The sequence below is a fragment of the Aphelocoma coerulescens genome, chromosome 13 (assembly GCF_041296385.1).
Source record: "Aphelocoma coerulescens isolate FSJ_1873_10779 chromosome 13, UR_Acoe_1.0, whole genome shotgun sequence".
In the NCBI taxonomy this organism is placed as follows: Eukaryota; Metazoa; Chordata; class Aves; order Passeriformes; family Corvidae; genus Aphelocoma; species Aphelocoma coerulescens.
The window spans coordinates 8448555-8469998 of record NC_091027.1 but is presented as its reverse complement, the minus strand read 5'-3'; the positions used below and the strand labels follow the sequence as shown (position 1 = coordinate 8469998).

General features: G+C 43.7%; 1 protein-coding gene across 2 annotated transcripts in view; it reads left to right on the top strand.

The window, feature by feature from the left end:
- The window catches only part of SPOCK1 (SPARC (osteonectin), cwcv and kazal like domains proteoglycan 1), a 279178-nt gene extending 272348 nt beyond the window's left edge, over nt 1-6830 (top strand). For both annotated transcript variants that reach the window (XM_069029014.1, XM_069029015.1), the window contains 2 exons: nt 1106-1243; nt 2222-6830. In XM_069029014.1, coding sequence (XP_068885115.1) covers nt 1106-1243; nt 2222-2412 — 329 coding nt within the window. In that variant the 3' untranslated portion in view covers nt 2413-6830. The remainder of the gene's footprint in view (nt 1-1105; nt 1244-2221) is intronic.
- The last annotated feature ends 14614 nt before the right edge of the window (nt 6831-21444 follow it).

Below are 21444 nucleotides of genomic sequence, written 5' to 3'. Positions count from 1 at the left end.
TGCATGAGACAGACTGACTTCCACTTTTATGTCTTTTATATAGGAAATCTCATGACATTTGGGCAGCACCTTCTCATTCATTTTTCCTGGGAGAAATGTAGTGGAAGTGGCCCTTTTGACACATGTACTGTCTGAAAAGATGCTACACATGGAACTAGTTAAAAAACTTTACTGAATCACCAGTAAATCACTGGTATCTTTGACAAAGGAGAAAAACACTTTCTCAAAAATCATTTGAGACAAGAAATTTGGGGGCAAGGGTGCGTTTATGCCATGTTTCAAATTGAAGCAATTGACAAAGAAGGGAAAAATGAATGCACTGACCTCCAGTGGGAATAAAGCTAATTCATCTCGAAGGACAAGAGGGCTTTTCATCTTGAAGTACATTTGCTGTATCTGCTGAAAATGGTGGGAACAACAACACAGGTTTCTCCTGAGAGTTTCCCTGTCTGCAGAAGCCAGAATGAACCACACTCTACAAGGCTGAACTATATTGGTTTTATTGTGAGACAAATCTTGGGCTCCAAATCTGAAGACTTACTGATTCAAAGCCTGTTGTCCCTCTTTGTAAAGCCTGTGCATTATTTCTTCTTTTATACATGGGAACTCAGTAAGTCAGGGGATGTGCCTGAGATTAGTATGGATAGTAAGCAGATGGCAGATACCTTCCAGGGATAATTACAGTGTTGTGGAAGGACTCATGATAAACACTGAAGGAGTGCAAATGGAAGGGAAATGCAGAACTAATGAAGTTGGGGTAATAATCCAATTGGGAAGAAAAGTTTAAAACCAGGAGTTAAGTTTGAAAAGGCTCTGTGGGAATATCAATCATTCAGAGACAGACTGAACCTCTCTCTAGGAGTGTATGACACCCTTCTCTGTGTGCTGGGTACAAACAAACATTTCTACACTGAGACCAGGGTGTCTGAAAAGAGTTAACCAGATATAATTTCCTCCCCCTTTCAGGCACCCGATAATCACATGTATTTCCTTGCCAACATTGTCAAGATCTTCATGTATATAAGTGCTAAGTTCATAATACCCTGTGTATGTGTTTGCTCCTGCAGAGGATTGCATTACTGAGCACACCTTATATTTTATTCAGGTGCTTTCATCCCCCGGTGCAATGAAGAAGGTTATTACAAAGCCACGCAGTGCCATGGCAGCACGGGGCAGTGCTGGTGTGTTGATAAGTATGGGAATGAGATAGCTGGCTCCAGAAAGCAAGGGACAGTCAGCTGTGGTGAGTAATGATGTGCTTTCCTCAGACAATGAGGGAATTAACACTGCTGTAAGCCCTGCCACTGCTGTACCACCGAATACGATAACAAAAGGGACAACAGGGAAACACGAGTACCACTGTTCAAAGTGCTCCTCTCTTTTCCTATTCAGACTACAAATGGTATATCCCTCATTGGTCCTTTGGACTGCAGGGGTGCAGCACAAGTTAGCAGGCAATAACCACTGTTAAGATATTTTTGCTACCAGCCTGGAAAGTGCAGTTAGTGATATTAAAATTAAGGGTCTGGGGTTGCTCGGTGGGGTTATTAAATATATTGCTCTGTATACTCTGGAATGCACAATGGAAGTCCTAAATGTGTAAAATTGCATACATTAGCAACCAAGCCCAATGAAATTGCTGACAGGACAATATTATGTAGGTAAGTGAAATCACCAATTAGCTGTTGTGCCTAGACAAGGAAGATTTCGCCTGCATTCCTTCAGAGTGCTTCAGGGATGGTTGTGAGTGCAGCTTTCTTTTTTGAGAAGGAAAAAAGACCTAGAAGATTCAGGATGCCCAGAATCACACCACAGATCTTAGGTTTAATAGCTACATTTGCAGAGTGAAGTTAATGCACTCAAATAATTTTTGGAATATTGTTAGCCTGGTTTACAGAGCTGTGATGGAATTCAAGTATTTACAAAGGAATAATGATTTTCTGGCCTGCATGCCCATAATCTGGAACTTTCCAGTCATGTCTCTAGGATGAGGACAATGCATAGGGGCCATTTATGCAAGAAAGTTTTTCAGAGTCAATTGATATGTATTTATCCCAGTTCAGAATGAAAATTGAAATTTAAAGGTTGTTTCATGAATAGCTAAACCAATGAATTTTTAAAATAACAATGCAAATGACAGTGGCTTGCATGACAAGGGTAGTGATTAATGTGGAATTTGGTGTTCTGTGAGGAAATGACCTTTCCTGCTCGCCTGTTTCAGAAGAAGAGCAAGAAACTTCAGGGGATTTTGGCAGTGGTGGATCTGTTGTATTGTTGGATGATTTGGAAGAGGAACCTGAAGCGACAAAAAAAGACAAAGAAGGGAAACTGAAGATTCATGTAAGAGCAGCTAATGAAGATGATGAAGATGAAGATGATGATAAGGATGATGAAATTGGTTATATATGGTAGTGCCCATCATAATGAGGACTCATGTTTTGCACAATATTGCAACTCACATCATATCTCTGCAATTCTATCTGAGAGTACCTGGCACAAATATTCCCTCTCTACTGAGTTTAATTTTGTATAGTCAATTTAATTTGGATGACAACTTTTTTTTCCAGCAAGGACTGTTTGGAGTACAGCTTCTGTTCAGTTGGTTTGGGGGATTTTTGTTCTGTCCACAGGGGCAATGAGTTTTGTTTTAAAACCATTTCGTGTCTTAATCCTCACTTGCACCACCTATGAAATCCATCCTGTGAAAGAATCCTGGAAGGGGCTCAACAAACCAATACAAAGGCTTAGAAGCCCCTCTCATATCAGAGAATTCGTGTCATAAATTGTTACCTGGATCATATCAGAAACAGTTTTTTCTTTCATGAAGAAGGAAAAGCAGGTGCCTCATTTTCTAGTCCATATTTATAATGTCCCAGTAAAGAATAAGTCTCTGGACAGTGGCTGCCCAGTACCAGGGGTTTAATCCAGAAGGAAACCCACTGACAGGACTTACTCTTCCTTACATTCTCTGAGAATGAGTTCAACAGGCTTAGTCCAGCTCACACTGAAGGCAAAATTCCCACTGGCACAGGATTCTAAAATTCCCTGAAGGCACAGGACACAGATCAGCTCACTCTTTATTTGATAAAGGAACATGGCTAAGAGATGCTGGGAACCTTCAGCTATCATGGACCAAGCCCGACAGGCAGGGGACAGAGTCCATCTCCATTTCAGAGCGTTTAAGGGGAGAGTGTTTTGCGAATTTTTAGGATCATAACCACCTCCAGAGCTGTTCCTCAGCTTCTGTCTGAGCTCATTTGCACTAGGAGGTCACTAACAACACACAGGCAGCCTCTGCTTCCAGCTCACACACTACAGATCTGTCTGTTCTCCCCATTTAGCAACCCCTCCTTCCAAAGTTATAATGCTGTTGAAGACACAAACTCTCAAAAGTAACTGTCATTCATTTAATGTAAAGAAGCCTGTTTAAAAAAGCAGCTTTAGGTGGTGATATTTCAAAAGCAGAACCCCTTGGCTCAGTGTGACACACTGCACACTTGTAATACACACTCCTAAAAAAGAATAGTATTAAAATCCAATCTGTGGTTCCCTCGATACCTCCCATATATTCAAAGCTCTTGTATCAGAGCATATTGACATTAAATTATTTGCAGTGTCCTTTCCCATGGCAGTTCTTGGATGCAGTAATGTGCTGTGGTGACCTTTTATTACATTTGCTGTTTTCTGAAGCAGTAAGAGGAACCTTGACCCCACTCTTGCATTAGGATGCAGGTTAAGTATTTTAGCAGTTGCCTGTTGGCCAGTGAGTTATTTTGAAGAATAAGAAACGTGTTTCTTATAACAAAGACTAATCCAATTTTTTTTTCTTAGTAGTGTATGTAGAGGTGGAGACAGCATCGAGTCACAACATGGTTGACTACATAGTCACTTGAAAGCTGGAAAATACCACACAGGCTGGCAGAAGTCAGTTTTTTAGGTACATTGGCCTGAAGGTGTTGGCTCTCAGCCCTCTCCAAAGCCAGTGCACACCTGGCAGCCCTCTAGGTAGGACCTCTGCTTTCAGACGTGATCAGAAGTGGAATTCCTTTCAGGTACCATGTGCTGCAGGGGCTCTCCTGTTTTCTCTTCCTGCATTTCCTATTTATGCAGATCAATGACCTGCGAACAAAGAGCAAGCCTGCATAATCATCATTAATGCAGAAGGATGTATAAAACCATGAGGAATTTGTTGTTTCACGCCCCTGCATCCTCCCAAAAATCTGCCACCACAGTCATTTGCAAAAGGCCTGCAAGCTGCCCTGCCTCAAACAAATCCCTTTGGTTTTCCCATAGCTTTAGAAAAATATATTCAATAATCATTGTCCATGAGCTGCACAGTGCACACACACACACACACACACACACACACACACTTTTTCTATTTGCTTCACAGAAATCCTGCCAACTTGCAGATAATCCAGCATTTGTCTCCCCAAATATGATTTTGTGAGAAGCAATTGAACACCATCAGTAGGTTCCTTCTCAAACGTCCTGTCTAGTTTTCCTCTGGTATTTTCTTAATTAACCCCGCACTCTGTGAGTCTGGCTCTGCTGTCCTGTGCAGGACCTGCCTGAGGCACAGAGCTGCCATTTCATTCTGACATAAATCTGAGCTCCACAATCAGCACATTATGCCTATCCTCCTGACTGGACTCATTCTCCCCACAGAGCTAGGGGTTTTTTTGGCAGTCCTGTGTCCCTCCACAACAGCTTATCCTGGACTATGCCTTACATCAAAGGTCACAGAGCAAACCCCTTCTCCTGCCCAGCACCTCCCCAGGGTAAAGTCTGTCAATCCAAGCCCTGGCAGGCAGTACCAGGTCTGAGGCTGTGGTGGGCTGTGTCACATGGAAACATGCATGATGGTTAAAATAAAGCTGTTAAATAAGCCTTCAAAAGTGAATGTGAACATCTTTCAGTTTACATGACCAGACATGGCAGCACCACCCACTGGTGGTCTCCTGGCTGTGATCTTTCACACATGATGCTTCCAAATCAGAGCTGGAAGAGTTTATATCTAACTATAAACCAATTGCTGTCTCCCAGACTCACCAGCTCAAACATGGGGTGGGTCCCAGTGAAACAGCTCCCTGCCCAGCATGGCCTGGTGAGAGGGCAGGTGCCTTGGCTGGCTGGGGTGGCCTCTGGTAGCACATCTCCCTGCACCCAGAAACACAAATACACACAACTGTTCTAAGCCTGCTGGCCTGGTTTCAGGTAGACCCCCTCTCCAGGTGACTGTTCAGTCACCTGTTTGACTTGTGCAAGTGTTCTTCTGACCTGGAGCCAGCATGAGAAATGTGCCATTTTATGGCCTGGGCCAGCTGCACGGGACTGCAGGGCAGCAGTGCCCAATCCCAGTGGTCCCAGCCTGGCAGGAGCAGGGCACACAGGCTGTCGTGCTTGGAAGGGCGGCTCAGACTCTGGATTGCTTTGAGACCAATTTCCCAAATCCTGCAAAGCTGTTTAGCAAAGCCCTTTTGTGATCCACTGACATCCTCCCATGGTGGGGGATCTGCAGCCTATATATATACATGTGTATGTCTCTGTGTGTCTGTTTATATACATTTATGCACAAATATGTGTGTGCATATGTATGTGTGTGTCCAGTTTGGGGAGATGCATTAAGAAAATCTTCCATTTAATGAAACAGTGATAAAGAAACCAGCGATTCTACCAAGAACCAGTGCTCTTCCAGATCGAGCCCCTTCCATTCTTCATGCTTTGTAAAGGATTTAATTTGCTTCCAACTTAATTTAATTAAATTCCTTTCTTTTTCTCTTTCTCTTTCTTTTTCCTTTTATTTTTTTTTTACAAAGCAGGACTTCCCATCTGAATCAAGTCATTGACCTTCCAAACATTTTCTCATTGTGAAAAATGGAATCTGAGTTGTCCCATTCTTTTAGAGACACAAACCAAATGGAATCAGAGTTGTCCCATTCTTGTAGAGACACAAACCAATTCTTAATCTCATTTTCTTTTCATATTAGAGACTATGAGATACTGTTAGCCATTGCTTTGTGTTTCTTTTAACTACTGTAGTTAAATCAAAATGTTGAGTTCGGATTTCAGCACAGCTGGGTTTTTTGGGTCATTACTGGCCTTTTCTGTGAACACAAAGAATCCTCTTCATTTTCTTTGCCTTTTTTTTAAGCTGTTTTGTACTATTATTTTAAACCATTTGAAGTGTTTATTTAATATTTATTCTACAGTTTATATTGAAAATGTAAAGTTTATATTTAAAACAACACTGTTTGTTAGTGAATGCTTCTCTTTGCCTCTCCAGCCTAGTCTGTTAGTCTCAGTGTACATTTCTGGCATGGGAATATTTTGATATTAGGAGTTTTGTAGCCTTTTCTCCCTCAAGCAGCAACTGACGTAGATCTAAGGTCACCACTTGACCCAGACCACCAGGTCGCTCAAGCTTCGCTTCCTCCATTTGTTGGCTTCTCTCGCAGTCCCTCCTGTATCCCATCCTTTCATCCACAGACTGCTTTGTACAGTTACTATACATCAAAAAGCCCTTTCTACAGTAGGTGGGTTTTGGTCTTTTTATACTTTTCTCAATGCTGTTGATGTCTGTTACTGTTCAATGTGTAGATCTGTAAGGAGAGATCCAAATATTACGTGTTTCAGTTCGATGTCCCTACTGTAGATGGATGTAGACTATCATAGTAAGTAGAACTGCATAGTAAATTCTGAATGCTTTTTCCATAAGGAGTTAAGTGGAATGTGAGCATTTTGCTACCTTTGGTTAACTGTAAATGCTTAACTGTAGTCTGAAATAGTTGCATTTTTGTCTGTCTCAATAAATTTTAATTTGTCTGTGACTCCTTATTGCCTGTCCTGAATTTTATTAAACTTAGGGGATCAAAAATACTGGACTACCTTGAGTCAGCATTTAATCATACATGGAAATGGATGCTCCTTTATATTTGCTTCATAACTTATACCCCTGTTCAATGCCAGCTGTAATCTGTGGAGTTAATGTAAGGTCTCCATAAACCTCTTTTTTAGAAGCAGAAATTAAATCAAACTAAATGGAATAACTGTACCAAAATCAGAACTTTTCAAATTACATTAAAATTGATTTTTAAGGAACTAGCAAGGGCAGAGGGGGAAGCTTTCATGTCTATTTCCTCCCCAGATTGTAAATTATCATGTTTTTCTGTCTCTTCTGAAGGTATCCAGGGCAATTCCACAAACACAGCCATACTCTGCAATGGCCATTATCTACTTGATAAATGAAGGCAAAATTACATTAAATAAAATTGGTGAGAAGCCATCCTCGTTTAGAAGAACCTGGGTTTGTGTCTCTGTAATTAAATTAGAGCTTCTCTTTAATATTACTAATTAATTTAAACAGCCAGCATTATTGCAGTGCTAATTACAGAGTTGAAAATGTTATTTCATCACCTTTTCTCTGTATGTGGAATATTAAAAGTACCAGGTGAAAACAGGAAACCTATTTGCAGGCATTTGCACAATTATCATCTCATCAGGTATGCTCTGATAATGTATCTGCCCATGCACCATTGGCTGAGTTGGGTCATCAAGGGTCAGAACCTGCCTGAAATTTCGGTTCAATTGCCTGCATTCATTAGTTTATTTTTACTGTGGGTACCACACATCACTTCCAGGACATTGCCTTACCTGACTCTGAGAACAGCTGGGTTTTCCCTTTCCCAAACCGCTCTGAGACTCTTTGAAGTGTTTGATCTTCTGTGCTGAAGTGTGTCAGCTGTTCCAGATGTCAGATGCTGTGTGTGGCCCTGAGCACTGGGAGCAAAGCAAAAGAAATCCAGAGCTTAAAGGTGTGTGAGTTGCAAATGAGATTGTACTTGTCAGAAAGGGTTGATGATTGGAGCTCTATTTTTTTTAATATTCCTTCTAGTTTTCAAATTGCAGGTACCTTGCAAGCTTTGTTTTGTATTACACATGCATAGCTATACACACACACAACTCCCTTCTAATTACAAATGTGTATATAAATAGGTATATAATATATGCATGTGTGTATTTTTATATATATATATATATATATATGTCTTTAGACCCCCCTGGGAGTGGGATACCCACTGGAATTTTGAGGTATCCACTTCTGGGAATTCCTTCTATGCCTCATATAAGGTTTAGCTTGTGGTTTATCATCCATACTTTGCTGCTCCCTCCTGTAACATCTTGTGCTGGGCTTAATGCTGTACTTTGGTTTCATACATTAAAATACTCATAGTAGATTATTATATCCCACCTGTCATGTCCTGATAAGCTGCATAGATTTATATTTAGCTTTTCCATGACTCTGTCCTCCATTTTCAGAGGAGAATCTCGGACTAATTTCCATGAATTCCCTGCCAGGAGATACAGCCCTTGCTTCCCTACTGAAGAGTGTCTGTGGCTGAAATCTGTTGCTCCAGCGATAGTAAAAAGTCATTTGGGGTTTAAGATTAAATGTTAGCAGGGACAAATCTTACCTGGAGGACAGTGCAGACCGTCCATACCCAAATGTTCTTTGCATCCTCAGTAAAATCTGCCAGGCTGGGCAATTCTGGGGGGGGGTCATCCCTCTGCATGGAAAGGAGCACTCAGGACAAAGTTACAAAAATGGCCCTTTTTTTCACTATTTTCCAAGATGCAAATATTTCCTTGTCTTACTAATATTATTTTGCAAATGAATATACTTTTTGGTTTGTTCTGTGAAACCTGTAATGTGAGATGCAGGCATACACTTACACACACACCTCCTCTCTCGCTCTCTCTCTCGCTCTCTCTCTCTCTCTCTCTCCCTTTTTTATATCCTTTCTTACAAAATTTTCTTCTGAGCTCTCCAGCAGCTATAAAACAGCAGCATTACAGCCTTCACTGATGATTAGTTTCATTTTTCCTTAAATACTGACAGTCAAAGGGTGAGATATTAAAAAAGAAAAATCAGGTCACAACAGCTTTGCACGCCGTACGGCTTTTTGGATAGATTAAAAAGAGGCAGAGAGCAATTAATAGGCTTTCGACTTTCTGAACACTCCCATTTTTGGAATGAGACCAGCTCTTTTAGAGGGGGTGAGAAGGCAGAGGGAAGAGATGGTTTCCTATAGTCTTGGAAAGAGAAAGGAAACAGTGAAACCAACCGATTTAGGTAAGCTGTGAATGAAGGGGACAGACCCCCTGAGCATGAACAGAGAAGTCCTATCCACATCTTCCAGGACTGAACCGAGTTTTTTACAGTGGAGAATGCCCAGTGACTGGCACAGCTCGGGATCAGCCCATGAAAACCCAGAAACTGCAGAGGCAGGTTCCTGCTACAGGCTGGGCAGTATCCAGTGCTTGAACTGAATCCCTGAAAGCACGGGTTAAACCACAGAGTGGCACTCTGGGAGGAAGGGAGGAGCAAGGCCAGAGGCAAATTCTGATGTTGCAGCAGTCTGTCAGCCCAGCAATGAAGGAGAGGTGTGTAAAGGCTCTGATGTGAGCGTTCAGTGGTTCTGCAGTCACCCTCCCAGCTGTGGCTGTGCAAGAAACCCCTCTGGCAGCAGCCTTAGAAAGAAATACAGCCTCTGGCAGCACTGGTCTTGAGTATCAGCTTCTTCCACATGTCGCTATAAATTCCTGCAATTCCACACTAAAGGCTTGGGCAGAGAGAGAGTTTGTAAAGAAAACTTAAAATGCAGGGTCTTTGCCAGGTAGTAACTGCCTTTTCTCATCTATAGTTACTCAATAAAAATCATTGCTGGAGCATGACTCTACTTCCATTCCCAGCCAATACATTTGCAATCTGGCCCTTGAACATGGGAAAATTGACCCCGGAGCATATTGCTAAAGGAAAGGTCCATAAGCACATTAGTTTAAGCTTTGGAAACACATTACCTCTACAATTATTTGCAGGGTTTGAGACACAGGTTTGACACTGATTTTTCTGTATTGAATATCACAGATCTGGTTAATGCAAACATATTCGAGTAAGAGTCTGTATAAGTAGAAGCCCTGACAGAGTTTTGCTCCATCACAGATGATGTATCAATTTATCACAACTGGCAAAGAATTGACCCAAATAACTACTAGCCTAAAGTAAAATTAAATAAAACAGAGGCTATAACAAGATGTAGGATTTCACAGATTAATGTAGGCTATTGAAATACTTTGGGTTACAAGGGGCTGTTACAGAAGATCAATATCTGCATTGCTTTTGGTACAGGTCACGTAGGAATCCAACACCTGCAGCGAGCTTTGGTGGTTGTTAGAGACCCTAAAGCTGCAGCTCAGCCCTGCAGCCTTCCTGGTAGAGTGAGAGGAGCTGGGAGGCACAGAAACAATAAACACATCTGCTGAACGCCTCCCTTGTCATGTACAGCACCAGCCAGCTTGGGAAGGTGGGCACTGAGCAGTTACACAGAAGGAATTACCACAGATTTGTTTTGGCAGGCAGGAGAGCCTAATTTGGCTCAGCTGGCTGTAGTGGTGGAGACAAACATCAGGCTGGTTGTTAAACTACCCAAAATAACTCCACTCTCCTCTCAGAGCAGCTCTGTCGTCCCATCTGGTCTCCAGCCCAGTTTCCATCCTCTGTTGGAATCGTTCTCTCCAACTGATTCTTCTGTAGGATTTGGTTTTTTTTTTTCTTTTTTTCTTTTGTCCCCAAGCCTGTGTGTTAATTAAGTCTCAACAAAGAGCTGTATCACTGTAGAACAGGATATCGGATTGCTCATCTGTTTTACATAATTGATTAATTAATTACCTTGCTAATTGAGCCTCATGACATCCTCTGTTCTACTGGATCAAGGGTATGTCCCAAACCATTGCTGGTAGGGCTACATTAAAACCAGGGCATTTTGGCTGTTCTGCCTCCCCTGGACTCTGTGGTGCAAGTCACAGCACAGCATTAACCCAACAGGGCTCCTGGGCGCTTGTAGAGATGCAGAATTACTGGGTGAGCCTTGCTTTCGCCTGTACCCAAAATTTCAAACCTTCTGCCCATTTTTCTTCACACACCCCCTGGAGCAGCTCTTTGCATGTGTGAACTCCAGGGCTGCCACTCTCTTGCTTTGCTCCATCAGCCCCCGCTCACATTGCAGCAAGTGCTACAGCCCCACAGCCAAATTTAGTGACATTTTCTACCACTTTTAGGGAAGGGTGAGTGCTGGTGTGGCTGTAAAGGAAGGTGGCAAGGCAGCCCTCCCCTCCACCACCTGAAAACTGCACCGTGAGCTCTTCTCAAAGGCACTGCCTTTGACAGGCTGTGACCTACATCTTTTCTTGGGAACCATCACAGCTGAAATAAGGCATAACATGATGGATTCTCTGCTATTAAATGGAAATGGACTTTCCATGGAAATAACCACTGACAATACTTTGCATTTTAATGTAATTTCTTTTCTTATTATTACCCCTAGACGTAGAGCATGATGTATTTTTACCACATGATATTGTCTGCAAGCCAGCAGCAAGGTGGAGTTTGCAATCTTTGCCTTAAACACTACTCCTGAGGGTGCTTTCCAAGCGAGCTTCAGTCTGAGAGAGCAGTGAATACTTTCCTTCAAATCTGTCCACTAACAAAGTTTTCATTCCAGTCCTAATCCACTTGCATTTAACAAGACATAAACCCACAGCAACAGGGGCTGTTCAGCCTGGAGAAAAGAAGGCTCTGGGGAGAACTTCTTCTCTTCCAGCACCTGAAAAGGCTCCAAGAGAGCTGGAGAGGAACTTGGACAAGTGCCTGGAGTGACAGGACAAGGGGGAATGGCTTCAAACTGAGAGAGGGCAAGATTGGATTAGGTGTTGGAAGTAAATTCTTCCCTGTGAGGGTGCTGAGGCCCTGGCACAGGTTGCCCAGAGAGGCTGTGGCTGCCCCATCCCTGGAAGTGTCCAAGGCCAGGTTGGATGGGGCTTGGAGCAACCTGGGATAGTGGAAGGTGTCCCTGCCCATGGCAGGGGGTTAGATCTGGATGGTCTTTAAGGTCCCTTCCCACCCAAACCATTCTGTGCTTCTATGATTCACCAAACATTCAGGGATTTAGGGCACCCACGGTGGGCAGGTGAGCAGGAACCTCCCTGCTGTGCCCTGGGCAATGAGTTAAAGATGTGCTGAGACAAAGCAACCATGTTCTGAAACAGCAAATGAAGGTCTGTCATCCCTCACCTTCATTTTCAGAAGTCAAGAGTCAGCCAGTAGGCCAGGGTGTAAATCCACCAGCCCTCATCCATCCCAAATCTCTTCAGTCCATCCTCAGTGCAGATCTCTGGCTGCCTTATGCTCTCAGCAGCAGTGGCTGAGTTCATTCCTAATGCAGGCTGCATTCCCACTCATGCTGAAGGGTCTTGGCATGGTCTGGTCTTGATGATAATTTAATCCCCAGGATCTGGAAAGGATTTAGGATCTGGAAACAGAGATGGGATAAAATCCTCCATGGTGGACAAAAAACTCAATACATGCATCAATACATGCATCTGCAGAAGAGGCTGGGAACAGTGAGTGTTTATTTCTGAACAGCACAAGAATTCCTGAGAGGGAGGAGGAAGAAAGTGCAGTTAATCAAGAGACAAGAGTTAGCCTTCAAAAGCCCCTTCTAAATGGCTAAATCAGGAAGGAAAAAAGCCATCCCTTTTTTTTAATCTGTCTGTATCAGTGTGAGAAAGGCTGAGGGCATCACTCCTGCCAGGATTATTTGTACCTTGGGGTGGAGGAAGGAAGTGGGCTGGTATCATGTCTTACTTCCATACTGCTGGTGGAGGTTTTGAGTAATGAATCCAGGGGCTAATCCATCGTGTCTGCCATTTCAAAGAGCCCTGATAACCTCATGTCTTCTTGTTTTCTTCTTAAGGCTTTTGCAGATTTGCTAACACAAGTTTTCCCTGAAGAAGGATCACATTGCAGGCCTGAAATGCTCTGATTATTTACAGTTTGTCACAGTGTAATTTATATTTATTGATTGTGGCTTTTATTTACACATGTTCATTACTTTCTTATTTTAGTCATTTATCCTGCATGTCCCCACCCTGCTTTTTCAATTATTTCGCATACTCACAGTTTATCAACTATATTGCCAAGATGCATTTAGAGAGAATAATTTGTTTCTAATGCATGATTTTTTGACAGCATGATTTGTTTTCATCTTTGCATTGAATCTTAAGATGACAGTGACTCTAGGGCAGAGAATACAAAGTTGTGAAGCTTTTTCCTCTGCAGAGCTGTACTCACACAACATGCACGTTGCATTGGCAGCACTTGCTGACCTGCTCATCAGCTCCACATTGGTTCAGCTCTCGGTGCAGTGTCCCTCCTCCCAGGGCAGTGTTAGAAAGTCTTAGAAATTTTATGTGCTCCCTTAGTGCTGCTGCCCTACCAGCCAGCATTTCTGGGTCCCTTTGGAGGCTGCTAAAGCACCTGCAGTGGGCTGGCAGGGTCGCTGAGCCTGGCTGGCCCTGGCAGATCTCAGACTTGGTGTTTGCTCCCTTCAGAGCAATCTTTAATGACAAGGATGACGGGCTCTGCCTGCCCATCACTGGGGTTGGCCTGGAAGCTGGGAAGCTTTCTAGCAAAGTGCTGTCATGACAAGGCCCTGTGCTTGGGTGGGCTCTTAATGCACTCCCTTCAGCTTCAGCCTCGTTGGTCCCATTGCTCATTAACAGCAGTGAGGGGTTTCCTGCTGTCTGGCTTTTGCTTTCAGAGCTGTACAGGCTGGCAGTGCAGGAGTATTGGCTCTTCAGGGGTGAGAGCCAAAAAGCACAGACCCTCCCACCATCCTGCAAGGAGCTCATCCAGCATGCTTTCCTTCCTCCGACTCTCTACCTGCCTTTAATCCATTACTGAGGCAACCTGGCCTCTCCTACAATGGTGCCTCTCCAAAAAGCTGAAGCAATGACAAACATATTTGCTGGTATTTGCTGGTATTTGCTCTCTAAGTGGTCTCTATCCGAGGGCCAGAGCTTGGCAAGTGCAGGTCGACTGTCACCCATGCCTCTATGAGCCATCACAGCACTTCAACACAGCCATGGCTTTGTACAGCTCCTGAGGACAGCTCAGTGCAGGAGATGTGCTGGAAAACACTTTTGCAGTGTTGATCCACACTTTGCCTTCTCTCCATGCTCATTAGCTGCCAGAGATGAGCCAGGCTGAGCTCTGGCTCTCTAGCACAAGGTCTCTCGTGGTTCCATCATCCCCCAGGAAATATTCAGCAGTTTTCAGCTTAAATTTACCACTCTGCAGCTCCATGCAGTGACAACACTAACCATGCTCCCAGTTTTGGTCTCATCCCACCACCAGAGGAGGATGAGGGAAGAAGAAAGGACTGCTTTGGGTGAGAGGTTCATTTTCAGAGCCATGGCACATCAGGAAGGGAGCAGGTAGTCTGCTGGACATGGCACAGTGTGCACAGCAGTGCCAGCTCAGCCGTGACTCAGGCCCAAAGAAAATCTCTTCACCCTTGTGTTCCAAGGCCCAATATTCAGCAGAAATTCATCTGTGGTTTCAGTGCCACAGCCCCAGACCCATTTTCCTGCATGGTTTCTGTCACTGAACCCATAGTGCTTCAGAATGTTTTGCTCCCTTGATCCAATTTATTCTGCCCAGGTTGCAGGGGAGGATTGATGGTAACAAGGTCTAAAGCAGCCGTGTCTTGGCAGCTCATTGCTGAAAGCAAATCGGGCTCCTTTTCAGCAAAGCCCCGAATAACTGGGCAGTGCTGTACCAGTAACCAGAGGTGCTGCACTTATCTCCAGGCTGATTTTTAAAAAAGCCGTCTAGAAGAGCCCTCCAAGGGCTGGGGAGGGGCACAAGGGCTGTGGAGTGGTGAGACAATAGGCGTTCATCGAGCCATTTTTTCTGTCTGGGATAGGTGAAGGTTGCTGGGTGGGTGTGGTGCCCTCACAGAAGTGGCTGAGAACGTTGTCTTTAAAGGTCTGAAAGGTCAAATCTGCCCCCACTGTTTTCACGTGTGACATCCTTCATGTCCCTCCTTTTCCTCTCTGCCTTGCTGCCTGCAAAGCCCTTCCCAAGGGTCTCCATCCCTGGGCACGGGACAGACCGCCCCCAAACATCCCTTGTCAGCCCAGAAACTTGGGCTGAGCAGGACCTTTTGAGCGTGCACCTCCCAAAGACACAGACCTGCCTTGCAAGATGTATTTCAAAACTAAAACATATTGTTTTTTCTAACCTGAATGCTGCATTCATGGCTTGTCAAACCCATTTTAGTGAGCAATTCATTTCTGAAGGTTGAAACTGTCTTTCAAAAAATGTATTTAAGTAAATATTTGGAGAAGATAAGAGATAGTAGGAATACAGCTCTGAAAGTATTTATGTACAGAAGTCAAAGCTTTTCACATGGAATTCACTAAGCTAGTTTTATAGGGCTCTGAATTTGGAATTTGTTATAAAAAATTGGGAGGCAGAAGCAAATTTTGTAGGATTTTACATGAGTGTGTAACAAAGAGCATAATGACTTTTCAGAGAAAAAAGGTGTATGTGTCTTACAGCTTCATAAAATAAAATTCCAAACGGGACATCAGATGGGATGTTTAATTTCCAGATTGGGTACATTATAGAAAGGTCATTTCAGTTAAAAGAAATGTATTCGTTCTTTGGCCAGGGCTGTAAATCAGTGCAGCTCCACTGAAAGCATCTAATTTAAAGAGAGGGATAGGGGAAGGACCTGACCTCTATTTTTTTGAATCAGAAGGAATCACAGGAGATTCACTGTCATCCCCCCAGTGCTTGTCAAAGGCATTTTGAACCTTTGGTCTTTTTAGGGTTTGAGTAAAACAGTATTTTTAAGGGCAAAGCTACCACATGACAGATGCCTGCAGTTCCCAACCGAGTGGTGTGAATTACATCTGTGTGGGATTTGGGGGATGTCTCTGGAATGCAAACACAACAAACCCCACCCTCCAGCATCCTTAGGACTCTCTCCCACCCTGTCTGCTTTCCTTTAGATTGGTGCAAAACCAGCTAAGCCGAGAGCACTTCTGTTCTGGCAGGGAATCAGCCAGGACCAGCTCCGGCCCCGCACGTCCCAGGCTGACACGGAGCAGGACGAAGGAGCTCACTGGACATGAGAGTGCTCAGGCTGTAAATGCACTGCTGCATTTCTTCTCCAGCTCTGCAAACGATTCCTTTTCCCCAGCCATGTGCTACTGGGGGGTTTACAGCTATTCCCACCCCACTCAACTTTCTGCACAGCAAACTCCTGCTTTTCACCTTCAGTCTGACTTTGTAATCCATGGTTGGTTTCAAATCAGCTTTTCAGCATGGTAATGAATGGATTAACTTTCTGCTTTCTGATGAGTAATAGGAAAAATGTTTCTGAATTATCAAAAAATAATTGGAATTAAAATTGTAAATGGTTTCTACAAGGGAAGTTTTTGTAATTAGTTGAATCTGTGTGATGGAAGCTATTATAAATAACAAAAAAATGTGTTTACCTAATCACTGGGAAAGTGCACATTAGCTCTCAATTAGAAGTCCCTCATGGCTCTACTACAAACTTTGGACACAAAATAATTTGTTTCATGCTTCCTTTAGCAGGCAAAGGAAACTCCATCAGTTCCGTTTGTGGATGTCCACTACTGTGAAGGCAGCTGGAGCTGAAATTGCCAAATTCCCAGTGATTTTTCTCAGCAGGTCCCTGTGACTGCCCAGAACCTTGTCCTGAGCCCAGCTCGCAGACTCCAAGAGCCAAATCAGTCTGTGCCATTCCAGTGCCAGTCCAGTACAGAACCTGGGTACTACTGGAGGGACAGGGGAAGGGTATAAGTGGGTTCAAGCACACCTGGGTGCAGAGGGATGGGATGGTTCCATGAACTGGGTTGGGTTTTGCTCTGAGTTGTCTGGCAAATTGCTCTCATGTCACAGAGTGAAACCTTGTCATTGTCTCTCCTTCTGCACAGAATGAGGCTACCACAGGCAGAAAGGGGCTTTCCTTCTAGACACGCCTTCTCTTTCAACACATCCCATCTGTTCTCCCAGAGAAGTCTGGGTAACAAACTTAGTATCTGGTGATTAAGTCACACTAGAACAGGTATTGTTTAATACATTTGGCCCATTTTGTGTATAGCAAATGCAGATTTATCCTTGTCATGCTAAATACCTGATTGAACCTGCTGTGTTAAACTGAGCAGAAATGAAGATTTTGTTATGGTTGCAGAGATAAATTCATAATGTGAGTGTTGAGTTCTTTTCAGGATCCAGTTTGTATGGTGAAAATCCCCTTAAATGACTGAAAACAGGAAACACTATTTAACAAATGAAAATATGCTCTACCATTTAAAAATTTATGACCTGTTTTATCTACTGTTGCTGCCTGTTCCGAGCTTCCCCTCCCCAAGCTGAACTCCTTTGTTCCAAGCACGGGCAAAACCAAATGTGGCTCAAACTCTTTAGCAGCAGTGTCTGATTGGCCGCTCACCCCGGGTCTGCCCCCAGTCCTCCCCTTTCCCCTTCTCCCAATAAAAGAGAGGATCAAGGGAGGCCGCGCCTCTTTTGGCTCTGCAACTCTTTCTGTGAACGGTCTCTGTGCTTCTGTTTCTTTGAAAGCTGCTAATTGCGGGAATTAAGCAGGCTAAGAGCTATATTTCTCCCTCTTTGCTTCTGCTGGTGGTATCAGCTCTGCAGCTGATACAGTTACTGCTTTCAGAGCTACTGAAATGCTGGATTGCCCTTGCTACCTCTCTAGGCTGCTCGAGGCTTTCTAAGGCATTGAACTACAAGCCTAGCCGGTAAAAAGCTGTAAGTCTCCACAGTCTACTTTAGAAAATCTCTTTCCTAGATACATTTGCCACAGTATCAAATTCTGCAAAGGGAGTTCTGCATTTCATAGAGAGCCTGACAATTAAAGTTGCTGCTGCTCTGGTGTGATTGCCATCCCACCACAGCACAAACATTGCTGCACTTGGAGACAACCAAACAGAAGAGTGCTAATGTCCTTTTCTTCAGTATCACCTGGTAGGTAGGCAAGCAGAGGAAGTGTGTGATTGATGATGACTTCAGTTTTCCAGGATCTCAGAATCAGTTGAAATATTTATGGGTTTGAGATGAAAAGAGGGAAGATACATAGTTTTGGAAATTTAGGTATTAGATGTTGTTTATCTAAGGCTCACGGGGATTAGCAGCCCCCATCGTAATGCAACTGCTTTCCTTGTCTCCATTTGCTCCTCAGCCTGCTCCTCACCACACATGTCCATGCTGGGACACAGCTCCAGGCTCCTCCCCAGAGGCTCCACACAGAGCTATTTTGGATGTGGAAGCACAGTGAACTGGCAGGAATGCCATCAGCACTGAGAAAACTGCTTGGTTCTGCCCATACAGGACATGGAAATGCAGAATCCCCGTTCAGTAACACAAGGAACAGCCCAGGAGATGCTGCTGCAGACACAGCCAAACCAGCACGAGAGGCTTTACTGAGCAGGAAATGGTCCCACTTCCCTGCAACCATGAGTGATGTTCCTTCAGGCAGGTACAACACCATCAGCCTGTAGCAAGAGCTTGCTGATGCAGAACCTCCTTTTGCTGCTACTTGGTGCATTTTTTAGAATGGTCATATGAGGAATGGAATCATGGAGTAGTTTGCGTTGGAAGGATCCTTTTAGGGTTATCTGGTCCAAAGCCCCTGCAATGAGCAGGGACATCTCCAACTAGAACAGGTTGCTCAGGGCCCTGTCCAACCTGACCTTGAATCTTTGATTTCTTTGAAAATGTGCACAAATTGTAAGCCTGGATGGTAAATGTCCATTTTTCTGTCCTGTTTTACTAATGCTGCTGGTTGTGGGCAGTAACTGCACGTTAGTTCCAACTGAGCTCCAACTCACTTAGGAACTGTTAGCTCCAGCAAGTGAGGATGTAGGGCTGGCTGTTGCATACAAAATACACTTTGCAAGTCTGGGAAGAGGTGTAGGTGCCCCAAATTACTGAAAATCTGAATAAGTTGCTCAGGCTCTTACCTCAACATAGGAGGCAAATACCATGAAATCAATTTCTGTGCCCAATTTACTCTCAGTGACACCTGCACACATTTTAAAGGGTAATTTGTCATTTTGCTCCACTTGTCACATTATTTCAGGTCATGGGACCATCAAGTCAAAACCTTGGGTTTGACCCTCTGCTCCATAATCCAGAAATGGAAAGTCAAAACACCTCTTTTATCCCCTCAGAAGAGAAGCCACAAGTTATAAATAAAAGTAGATAGAGTGGGTAAATCACTCCTGGTTTTCTGTCACCTTAGGCCTACTCTATTGTAAGCAACTCTTTTATTATCCCACAGCCCATGATGGGAAAAGACCATTTCATGCCCAGGGAAAGCGTGACGTGCTTCATGGCCAGTGGGTGATGGGAGGTGAACATGAACCCTCTGGGTAATTTATCCATCTCCTTGTTTACACAGAGCTGCAGCCTCAAACAGCAGCAGCAGTAAACAGGTATGGGAGAGAGTGACAGGATGGTATTTGGTGATATACTGAGCAATTTGGATGTAGGAAGCATAAAAAGAAAGGCATAAGATAGTACTAAATGCAGTCCCCATGAGACAAAACAGTAAAAAATATATATACATAAACCAAATAAACCCATGACACAAGTGGAGGCAGAAAAGGGAGGCAAAACAGAGCACCCCTGGGCCAGAGGAAGAGACAGGATGTGAGGAACAGAGAAGGATGAAGGGCACAAAAGATAAAGCAGGGGATGAGCCACATAACCTTCAAAAGGGTGGGCACTGAGCACCAGGGTGCTGGTTCTGGGGTGATTACCCATGTTTTCATCCTGCCTGGGGGGAGGATGGAGAGGACTGAGTTTTGTGAAGCAAAAGCACAGCACAGCCATTGCTCAGCTGCAGCCAGAGAAGCCTTATTTATCTGTCCCAAACGCAGCATTTGCATTGTTCCACATCTGAAAGGCAGTTTTTATGTGCCAGTTTGGTCACTCCCCTGAGCCCCTGTGCACGGAGCACTGGTGGTGAGGGCATGTGGGAACCCCGTGCCAGAAACCCATCCCAGAGCCCTGCTGTGACCCTTCCAGCCTGGGCTTGTCCCTGCAAGGTCCCTGTCACCCTCTCAGGAGGTCACACATCAGCCAGTGGCAAACAGTGACCAGGATGCTCAGCAAGGAGAGCTCTGAAAACTGTGTTGTGTTCCAGCATGGACTTTAAAAAAATACATCAGTGCTTGTGAATCACGTTTTATATCTAGATAAAGTTACACATATAAAATTGCTGTTATTCATCAGTGAACTCCTCTAATAATCAATTGCTAATTAAGTTCCACTGCCCTACTAGATCTAAAGCAAATCCCTTTCTGAGACACTAGAAGTGCAGCCAATAGCATTTATTGATTATGCTTGTCACAGGCACTGGAGAGGGAAAGGGGCCTTTTTTTCCTGCCCCTTCAGAACTTGTATGCCAGCAGGGTCTGGAAAACAGAAATCAGAATTACCAGAATAATTTGTTATTACCTAAGTCCTTTTGACTCTGGATGTGAACACATTTTCTACAGGAATAAATATACCAGGAAATGTCTGGTACCTACCCTGACCAAGAGAGAGGTGGAAAGAAATCAATGTAATGCTCGTAAACACAGAAAAGCTGCCTCCCTTTCAATGGCTCTTGAACTTTTGCTGGAGCAGCTGCCCCAGTGAAATACATTGTACAACAGTGGCTTTTCCCAAAAGAGATTTGTCCCTAAAACCCTTGGTTTTGCAAGTTCTTCCAGTGTGGCTTTCCCAAGCCTGACCAAGGTCTGCCTGGGGCCTCAGCCTGCAGCCAAACCTAAGTGAACTTTCTGTTGAGACCTGCTCTGGCTCACTGGGCTGCTACTTGCCATTTACATGCTAAAAAAATAAATTCCTTCACTAACAAGAAACAATGCTCCTTACCTATATTTTTTTAAATTATAAATCTTGCACTTAGAGCAATTTAAAACTGATTTACAGTTGCTTCCTCACTGCTATCCATCAGAGATGCACTTCAATTCCACAGTGCTCTGGGGACTCGGTAGGTTAGAAAAAGTAAATAGGAAAATAGAATGAATATTTTATTTTTGTTGTTCATTGCAATAGCCTGAAAGCAGACCATGAAATCTGCTAAAAGTAATAGGAACGGGCTGCCCTTTTAATATGGCCTTTTTTAAGGTGTCTATTAGGAATCCAGAATACAGCTCAATATTCATTACAGCAGCATGCCTCAAGTTTTTTTATTTAAGACCAAATTTCTTGTGTGTCAGATTTTATGTTCTTTCTTGCTGATATTTTACTGTGGTTCAAATGTCCTTTAATACTGGAGACTGTGTGAACATGGATGTGAGTGTGAGTGTGAGCGTGTGAGAGAGGGAGCACCCACCCAAAACCTCACCTGAATCTCTCAGCGTTGTACCTTGTGCCATTTCCTGTTGATCTGGGGCCACCCGACACCCCAACAAGTGCCCAGAAACACTGGGCATAAACCACAGTTTTCAGCCAACATCTTATTTGTGATGTTT